The 11,022-nt window shown below is 28.8% G+C and overlaps 1 protein-coding gene across 1 annotated transcript; it reads right to left on the bottom strand.

Moving 5' to 3' along the window:
* Positions 1 to 2,451: 2,451 nt before the first annotated feature.
* On the bottom strand, positions 2,452 to 2,940 carry LOC137822185 (uncharacterized). Its single transcript, XM_068627086.1, has one exon. The coding sequence runs from the start codon at positions 2,938 to 2,940 to the stop codon at positions 2,452 to 2,454; it is 489 nt and encodes a 162-aa protein (XP_068483187.1).
* Between the last annotated feature and the right edge of the window lie 8,082 nt (positions 2,941 to 11,022).

Raw genomic sequence — 11,022 nt, 5'->3', positions numbered from 1 at the left:
AAAATATAGGCACTTATGAGGATTTATTGCTAATTTACATATAAAATAATCCTTAATTTATGAATTTATACCTTTTTACATTTTTTATGATCTTTATTTGAATAAAAATATTTTATTCCCAAATTTAGTGTTAATTGCAGATTTCTAACAAAGATTGGAGATTTGGATTAAAGATGAATGATTTGAGCTAAAAAGATAAAGATAGAAGGTCCCATAATGGAAAAAGATGCAAAGAAAGATTGGGCCTTTTTTATGTTTTATCATTTAGCCCATTAGCGCGAAACAATAAACAACCTAACCCTAGAAAACTAGGATAAATAGAGGGCTAGAGGCTCAACCTTAGTGTGCTAGATTGAGAGGAAAACACCATAGAGTGAATTGTAGCCCAATTGGGAGAATGGAAGGTACTAGAAGTATGCGTGGCTAATTCTACCCTTTGGGATTGAGAGTAATCTGCTCAAACTCTTATGTATTGAGGTGATATCTTATATATTAATATTCTGTTCTTGATTGATTATTGATATTGTTGTTTTACTTTTAATTTTCCGTGACAAATTGAGAATCTTAAGGTATTTTCAGGGTTCGGACCTAAACAAAAATACTTAACATATTTGAGTGTTAGGAATAGACTTGAAATGTTAATTGTTATTAAACGTCTGCACTTCGTTCTAAGTTGTTCTTATAATTATGCGAGGGATCGATAGTTAGGGGACATTCTTAAGGATTTTATATGCGAGGGATCAATTTCATCTTTCTCACTCTCAAGTATTTTGATTAGCATGTCAATATTAAATTCTTTGATTGAAATTGATGCCCGTATAAAAATCATTTATATCGATTCCTCGCATATAAAATACTTAAGAATGTCCCCTAACTATCGATCCCTCGCATAATTATAAGAACAACTTAGAACGAAGCTCAGACGTTTAACAACAATTGTTTAGGTCCGAATCCTAAAAATACCTCCCGGTCAGATTTAAGATTCTCAATTTGTCACGGAAAATTAAAAGTAGAACAACAATACCAATAATCAATCAAGAACTGAATATAAGATATCACCTCAATACATAAGAGTTTGAGCAGATTACTCCCAATCCCAAAGGGTAGAATTAGCCACGCATACTTCTAGTACCTTCCATTCTCCCAATTGGGTTACAATTCACTCTATGGTGTTTTCCTCTCAATCTAGCACACTAAGGTTGAGCCTCTAGCCCTCTATTTATCCTAGTTTTTTAGGGTTAGGTTGTTTATTGTGTCGCGCTAATGGGCTAAATGATAAAACATAAAAAAGGCTCAATCTTTCTTTGCATCTTTTTCCATTCTGTGACCTTCTATCTTTATCTTTTTAGCTCAAATCATTCATCTTTAATCCAAATCTCCAATCTTCGTTAGAAATCTGCAATTAACACTAAATTTGGGAATAAAATACTTTTATTCAAATAAAGATCATAAAAAATGTAAAAAGGTATAAATTCATAAATTAAGGATTATTTAATATGTAAATTAGCAATAAATCGTCATAAGTGCCTATATTTTAATATGAAATATTACTGAAATTAGACACTTATCAAACATCCCCAAGATATTTAGCCTTTCGAGGGGAGGTATGAGGCGACTGAGATGGTACAGTCACAATAGCAGAGACCTCCACCTTAGGAACTAGTGCATTAGTATCTGCATGTGATTTAACCCTCCGAGGAGATGTAGTACGCAACGGAGATGGTACAATCACAGGAACAGATACCTCCACATGATCATCAATAAGAGTTGTTGAATTTGACTCTGAGGCCTTAGCTTGCATAACATCAAGTGAATCCAAAGTGGGAGTGGACAACCCCTGCTTGGGTGAGGACCTATCATGATCTGAAGCATCCTCAAGAGGAGGCATATCTGCAAAATCATCCTCCCTTCCACCTGTTTTATCTGAAGCAAGGTGACCTAAGGGTGACCTTACATTAACCCCACCAGTAGCATCAACTTTCAACTTATCAATGAGGCCTTCCACGAGTTTCGTCTCTGGATCTTTTTTCCTGTATTCTTTACGTTGTTTAGGAATCACGGTCCTCCCTTGTTCCCGTTCATCAGAAGATGTCTTCTGAGAAGGTTTATGTTGAGGTCCAAGAACACGACCCTGGTCATGTATCGCCCGACACTGAGCAAGCTCGTGCCCAATCATCTTACAATGAGAGCAAAATGGAGGGAGTCATTCATATTTCACACCAGCTACAAAAGCAAAGTCTGGACGTTCAACCAAGAGTTGATCGAAAAGAGGGGACAGTAGATCAATATCCACCAACACTCTAGCAAACATACCCCTATTCTTTGTCATAGTATGCTCATCCAAAGACAAAGGACTACCAAGGCCTCTAACAATGGAATATATTGTCCTTAGTTTCCAATACTCCAAAGGCAAATGGTAGATTCTAACCCATGTCTGAGCTTTGGTACTCTTCATGTAGGTGGGACAAAGTCTTTTGTCCAGGCAAACAATCTCAATAAACCAGGAGATAACTTCAGGGAACCCATCCCGAGGGCCCATCGCATGTCTTCTATAGAAGCGAACTCAAACTCATAGAAACCCTTTCCAAGAGGAATTGCTTTCCATGGTCCAAGAGCTTTACACACCGGCTGCAACTTTTTAGTTAAATCCAGGTGTGTAAGAGGTTTATCCCCCTTAGATAGAATAATCCGACCATGGAGATGGGTTTTGCAATCCTCAAGACCAGCCAAGTAATATGCCTCATCAATCCGGACAACAATCATGTCACCCTTAATACAAGGAGTAGGTAGCCGGGACAAAGGAATGTCACATGTATTTCCCAAAGCCTGAGCAAAAGTCTTCCTTTGACCGGATATAGAATATACTTTTTTATCAGGACATACTTCCCGATCCATCAAACAAGCCCATGGAATGAGGAAACTCGCAGAGCCCTTTGTCATTTTAGAAGACTAACAAGTTGTCGCCAAGAACTTACACAAGACACACGGGATAAAGATGGTAGTACAATCTTTGTTATTATTGGTGAAAAAATTACCTTATTCGATACAACTTGTGTGCAATATTTTAAAATTACACAACAAAATATAACATTTAAAAAATAAAGAGATTCAACTTTATAAATAAACAAACAAGTATTTAATTTCACCTTTTGGGTAGTTTAGAAATAGAGATCGCATGTCATAGTTGAATGAAATTGACCTTGATTTAAATAAATAAGAGTGTTGGAGATCCCACATCGACTAGAGATTAGAGTCTTTCATTGTATATAAGTGGGTGCAATCCTCACCTCATTGAGCCAGTTTTATGGGGTTGAGTTAGGCTTAAAGTCCACTTCGTAATATGGTATAGAGCCATTTCGAATCTATCCTAGCGAGTGTTTGTGTTGGGCCTATCGTGCCACCCGCTATTGGGCCGCTATCGGACCACCCATAATATATAGTCTCACGCACGAGTTGGTAGTCTCGGCGTGAGGGGGTGTGTTGGAGATCCCACATCAACTAGAGATTAGAGTCTTTCATTGTATATAAGTGGGTGCAATCCTCACCTCATTAAGCCAGTTTTATGGGGTTGAGTTAGGCTTAAAGTCCACTTCGTAATATGGTATAGAGCCATTTCGAATCTATCATAGCGAGTGTTTGTGTTGGGCCTATCGTGCCACCCGCTATTGGGCCGCTATCGGACCACCCATAATATATAGTCTCACGCACGAGCTTCTATCTATCACTCTCGGCGTGAGGGGGTGTGTTGGAGATCCCACATCGACTAGAGATTAGAGCTTTTCATTGTATATAAGTTGGTGCAAACCTCAACTCTATGAGCCGGTTTTATGGGATTGAGTTAGGCTTAAAGTCCATTTCGTAATAAAGAGAAATCTCCAACCCCCATTACTTAACTAATCCTCATCAAAGTACCTTGAGCAAATTTTCTTTTTCTTTATTTAGAGAGAAAGTTATACTTAAGTATTTTAGTCTTGAGAGAGTTAAAGTTTATACGTATTTAATAATTGATGTATGGATAATATTTAATATTGTAGTGATTTTACTTTTGTTTTTTATGTGAATTGATGTACTATAAAAAGTAGAAAATTTAAATCATAGAGTAGAACTTAGTTTATTATCCATGTTATTTGTGTGAGTTATAAGTATAGCATGCATAGCTTTTAACTCAATAATAAGATATATGAATAATTGTATCTTAAAATTTTACTTTATAAAAAATTATGATTTGGATTGGTATTAATGTAATTTTATATATTTCAGTTATATTTTATTTTTAGGTTACAGAGTTTTGAGTTTCATATAATGAAGAACAATGATCGATTCACACTTTTACGTTAATTTAACAATTAAATATATTATTGTTTTATTTTAAAATTTTGTTTTTATATATTTTTCATTAAAAAATATAATACTTTATTATTAAAAGAGGTTGTAAAATAAAAGTGAGAAAAAATTAGTATGAACTAAATAAAGAATTGAATCATGATATATTGAAAATCTATTTTTTTTTCTATATCTACCTACCATTTTTAATTATATTATTTTAATTATTTTTCAAATAATTTAATTATAATTTTTATATATTTTTTAAAACTGTCATATCAAGAATTGTGTTGTTATATATGTCTCAAACTATAATTTTTTTCATAAAAGAACTATAAGTGTTTTTAAAAATAATGGGACAAATTTTTGATTTCTGTATAATTGATGAAAATATTTTCTACTCAATAAAATATCATATGAAATGTTGATATGCACTTAGCAAATTTATTTTCACTAATAAAAAACCTATTAAAATTTTACTCATCAGAATACTTATTTCAAGTAAAAATAATCTACGAGAAAATTTGATAAATTTTGCTTAGCAAACTACTTAAAACAACTTGCTTTACTTATTTAATTTTTTTATTTAAGAGGTTGTGTTGTAAATAGTTTAAATGCATTTTAACATTTATAAGAATATGTTTATAAATTTTATATTTTATGAGTTGAACTTTTTATTTAATATTTTTTTTATTGAGGAGAATAAGATTTAATAAATTAGTAGTTATTAAATGTTATTTATTAAAAGAATAATACCTTTTTTTATTAATAATAAAAATATATTGAGTGACAATATTTATGAATGAGATATCCAACTTTTACTGATTATTTAAATATAAATGCAAATATAACATGGTGAAAATTAATGAAAGTTCATTATACCACCTTATAAAAAGTGAAAAGTCTTTAAAAAAATATAATAATTTGTAAAAACTATTGTGTCATATGATTGGAATTAAGCAAGAATTCAATTTCAATATAGTCTTTTTATAAATCATGTAGTATTTTTGATATTTTTAGTGTCTATCTCTGACAATAATGGATATTTTTAATTATTATTATTAAATAGTTATCATAATTTATATAAATTATTTTATTATTGTTACCTTGTTTTGTTTGATTACTTTGTAAAATGATCATACATTTACAATTTTCAGACAACAATCACTTTCTCTACTTCACAATTTAAAGTTTTTTAAATTGCATTACTTGAAATATATTTATGTAATTTATTCTGTAAGCCCATATATAATTATATTTGTTTATGTATGTAAACATTATTTATATATATATATATATATATTATTTTTTTATTTGTTTATTAAAGTTAAAGCAGTCCATTATATTAATACTAATGTTTATCTCTTGAGATTTACTACCAATATTTATCAAAAACTATTATCATATCTATAAATGAAGTATAGTGAATAATATATTATTTTCTTATATAAATAAAATTGTATTGTTTTTTTTAATTAAATCAATTATTATTTTGTTGATATAAATCTAAAATCATTTTTTTATATGTACTAGTTGATTTAGATTTTTCATTAAATTATAAATTAATCTAAATAAGATATGTGATATCACATTCGATCTAAAATCACAAAATATATTGTTTAAAATCACAAAACATAAAGCTTGTGAGTCTTTCTTTTTATTTGTTACCATCTTATTAGTTTATATCTATTATAAAACTTAAACTTCACATTTAAATTCTTTACAATAGTTTATAATAAAAAAATATGATTTTTAAAAAATATACTTTAATATTTTATAAAATAAAATCAACTTCTATGCAAAATAATTATTTTATAGCGAATAGAAATCAGTTACGTTTTGTTTGAATTGAAATGAGGATGAAAATATAAAATTAGATTATTTAGATTAGTGGAGAGACTAGATAGTAGATATTAATGAAAAGTTTGTTGTTGTATGGATTAATTGACAAAATTTAAAAATAAATTAACTGAGAAATTTATTAAATTATGATTTTTTTTATGCAAAATTTAATAAAAATAAGTAAAAATAAAAGATAAAAGATAATTAATTATAAAATAATTATTTTAACAAATTAAAATAGTATAAAAATTATATTAAAATTTTTAAATAGTCAACTATAATTACATATTATTTATTTTTCACATATCAATGTAAAAAATTAGAACATAATAAAATTAATTTATAATTTAACCTATTAAATTTATCTTTTTTATAAATCTAATTATAATATTAAAATAATTTATTTTATAAAATATTAAAGTTGAAATTAGTTTATTATTTATTATAATATTGCTTATGGGTTTAGGTGATTATAGGGCTTTATATTAGGCATGTAAAAATATTAAATAATTGAAGGAATATACAGAAATGTATATTTTATATGTTTTTTTACCAAGTGTGGTACAATATATTTAATATTTTAAAAACGGTTTGTTATTGTAATCTTGGACGCAACATCTAAGTTTTTTTTTTGTCCTACAACAACTGTAGCATAATCACAAATTTGGCTTGGATGTATTTGTTAGCATTTTCCCTTAATGTAAAACTTTTATTATATGATGGTACATATTGATTACACTTAAGCAGTAGTCATGAATTTCTTAAAATTGCTGGCATTATCCATACCTATAAACGAACATTCTTTTATGTTTTTATAGCTGTTTGTTTAATTTTATGTCCCCACATTACCTCGAAAACAAATAACCTATACAACCTATTTTTTCTGTTTGTTCACTTGGCTGTTGGATAGTTTGGTTCCTTATCTGGGTAGGCTTACCTTGGCTTTTTTTTAGGAATTCGAAAGGATATCAGAGCAAATGATACTCGGTAAGCCACTTATTTTTTTTTTAGCATGCGATAGAGAAAATTATTAGCAATTAATTGTTTACCTGAAATTTGCAGAGCTTTTTTTTTTGTTTTTATCTAATTGACATCTTAAACACTATACTATCCCTTCCCTTCCCATAAAAGAGCCACCATCTCTCCCTCATATAAGACAGGAAAAATAACTTAACTAGAGATATAATTTTGATATATATAAAAAAAATTGCACCCGCTTTCCGCTCTCGCACTCTCCAATTTTTTATTGCATCTATTGATATATTGTGATAAATATAGTCTACATAATAGTTAAATTTACGAATATCACGTAATTTAATTTATAAATGTCATGCAATATGATAAATTTACAAATAATAATTTTTTTAAGTAATTTACAAATGTCATGCAATATGATAAATTTATAAATAATAATTTTTTTTAAGTTTACAAATGTTCTTTAAAAATATCATGCAATGTAGTTTTTATCTCTTTTATTTAATTATAAGTAAAAAGTATATTAAACAAATTTAAATTTATAACCTAATAAACATAATTAAATTAAAACAATTAAGTCATTTTTAATACTAGTAAATCACTAATTTTAATTTGTAGTTACTAATATAAAATTTAAAATAAGGAATATAAATAATGAATTTTGAATATGAAAAAACTGTGTTTTTTTCAATCAACTTTAAATTTTAAATGTGGAGTAGTTTTTGTCGTGGAACGTTTTATTAGACGTGAAAACAAGTGAAAGAATTTTTTTTTTCATATCTTCCTCTTAAAATTTATAGTTTTTATCTCTCCTTATTATTTAGTTTATGCCTTTTTGTTACTTTTTATTTATTTCATATTGTAATTCAATTTTATATTTTTCTTATGAAAATCAAATAAATCATAATACTTAGCCATCTATTTTTTTAATCTTATAAGAATATTCAAATAAGAAAATAATAAATAAAAGTTGTAAATTTTTAAAGATAAAAGAATTATGAATGATATGTTTTATATCATTTGATTATTGTTGTAATTTAATTAATGAAGATATTTATTAACAATAATTTTATTTCTTTTGAATAATACGCAAAAAAAAAAAAAAAATCTTGAATATCAATCTTTATTTTTATTTAGTCTTCTCTTTAAAAAATAATTTAATGTTTTTTTCTTTAATATATATATATATATAGTTTGATATTTAAAAGATACAAAATATATATATATATATATTTTATTTAAATAAATATAAATACATATATAATAATATATAATAATAATAATAATAATAATAATAATAATAAAAATACACACGTACAATAGCATTGTTTTCCACTAGTTTAGCATTGTTTGAATAACATTACCATCAATAACAAAACCTATGTAGGAATGTTTAATTTAATCTGCTGCGGTTGGTTTTCATGTCTTCCTTATTCCTTTTTGCAGGTTTTCATGTCTTCCTTATTCCTTTTTGCAGGTTGAAGATGACAACCCTAATGTAGTATGGAGTGTTAGTGAAGATGACACTGAGACAACATGATTTTCGGAAAGATACCTCTTGTCTTCACAACAAGAGTGTCAAAATATTCTTGTAAGTGGTTTAACTCAGTTGTATTCATACTTAATTGTTTTGATGCAATTGATCCTTGTCTGATATGAATATGAGTTGAAATATAAATTTAAAATTTACAGTTCTTCCATGCATATATGTGATATGGGAAAACTGATTATCCTCCATTCCTGTAATATTTGATTTTACCAAATTACCAATTGAGTTACTGAGAATAATTCATCTGCTATTAGAGCATCTAAAGCAACATGTAGATTTATGTTTGTCTCATCAATGAGTTGATTCTTTTTCATTAAAATGAAAACATCCATTACAGTATTTTCACTAGGTAGCTTCGAGCAGGGTATTCTTATCTGCAATAATGTTGGATGTAATCACGTGATTAAATTTTCCAGATTATCATTTTTTTAATAAGAAAATGTTTTTTTATATTTATTTATTATGCATTTTACACTAATGGGAAGTTGCTCTTGGATGGAGAGGAGGGATCAAACTTTTAATTTGATTTTTCATGTAGATTGCTAACTATAAGTGCACATGGAAAACCTAATATGACTAAGGCATGTCAACATGGAAAACCTAATATGACTAAGGCATGTCAAGGGAATTGTTAATTCTATGATTGAGATCTTGGTTGCATCTTTGATCTCATGATGTTATCATTATTGTCGTTTCTTAAACATTTGGAAATTAAATGGCTTTAGTAATAGTCAGTATGTGTTAACAATCTTTCTAGAGTGTAGCTTTTGTAGTTCTGTACTCTAAGTTAGTCAGGTAGCTGATTAGCTATGATCACTGTTTTCTAAAGTTGGAATCATTTTTTTTTTAATTAACTGATTTTCATGTTTAATGTCAGCTTAACTTACAAAGTGGATATAAAAGATCACTTGTTGATCCTCCTAAACAAGTCCTTTCTTTGAAGTCTTGTGATATTAGTTCAACTACATTTGCTCCTTGTTGGTGGGAGGTAAATATTTCGGGTGACTAATTATGCTAATGTTATGGTAGTTTCAGTAATAATATTCCCCTCTAGATCACACAACTCATACTGTTCTCACTTTGGTGTTCATTCACACACACAAAGGTATGCTCTCACAAAATAAATGTTGGTAGGATAAAAGTAAAATTGTTATTATTTAATTCAAAGCACCCTAGAAGAACTTATAAACCCCCTTTTTGTTACAAAACTAACTACTAACTGTTTTAAAAGAGTTATATAACAAATGTCAACTCCATGAACAAGGAATTGGCCACAAGGCCCGACCCCTACACCCATTTAAAGTCTGGAAATTTCTGTTGCATTTTATAGAAGTTTCTCCAAACTGCATCTTGTGGATTTGTCTCAGTCCATTGCATCAACACTTCAGCCTATTTCGTATATTGTTGTTCTAGACAGGAATGACATATACTCATGTGATAGAATCCTCTAGTGTGTGTAAGCACAAATGATGAACATATATGTGTATATCATAATACAAAGCATTAAATAAGGATGGCCCAAGTCCATATCCGAAATATATGTATAATATGTCTAACACCCCCTTGAAGATGGAACATATAAATCATATGCATTGAACTTGCTACGTATATGGTCAATCCTAGAGCCCCTCAATGGTTTGGTGATATGTGCCAATTGGTCAGTGGAATTAACAAAGTGGTAATATATCTTTATAGAGAGAAGTAACAATTTATCTTGATATGTTTGGTCATCTCATGAAATATAGATTTCAGGTAATATGAAAAGCAACTTGGTTATCACAAATGAGGGTCACCCACACTGACCTCAAAGGAGATGTCATGTGAATAAGGTCAATATTAGAGACTTGTGTGGAAGCTTATTTACTTAGCCACACTAAACTTGGCATAACTTATGTTGTGAGTGTAGTCACTTAGTTCATGCATGATCTATAAAGGAGAGATGTATATAGGTTATGAACATAATCCTTCAATATTTGAAGACAGGTACAAGAAGGGGATTTTTGTTCAAGAGAAATGAAAAATAAATACGGAGGTGAACACTGTTGCAGATTATGTAGGGTCAATTACATATAGGAGGTCCTCCTTGGGATATTACATGTTCTTGGGTGGAAACTTGGTGACTTAGAGAAGTCAAAAAAACAAAATGTAGTTGCAAGGTCTAGTGTAAAGGTTGAATTCTTAGGTGGAAACTTGGTGATTTGGAGAAGAAGAAAAAACAAAAAAGTAGTTGCAAGGTTTGAGTTATGACACATGGTTTGTGAGTTGTAAAGGTTGAAAATTATTTTGAATGATCTTAAAGTGAAATGTGAAAAACCTATGACACTGTTGTGATA

The sequence above is a fragment of the Phaseolus vulgaris genome, chromosome 9 (assembly GCF_051622355.1).
Source record: "Phaseolus vulgaris cultivar YP4 chromosome 9, ASM5162235v1, whole genome shotgun sequence".
Classification (NCBI taxonomy): domain Eukaryota; kingdom Viridiplantae; phylum Streptophyta; class Magnoliopsida; order Fabales; family Fabaceae; genus Phaseolus; species Phaseolus vulgaris.
This window is presented reverse-complemented; position numbering and strand designations above follow the sequence as displayed.

Coding starts and splice junctions, on each gene's coding strand:
- LOC137822185 (XM_068627086.1), bottom strand. CDS start 2,940: ATGACAAAGGGCTCTGCGAGTTTCCTCATTCCATGGGCTTGTTTGATG.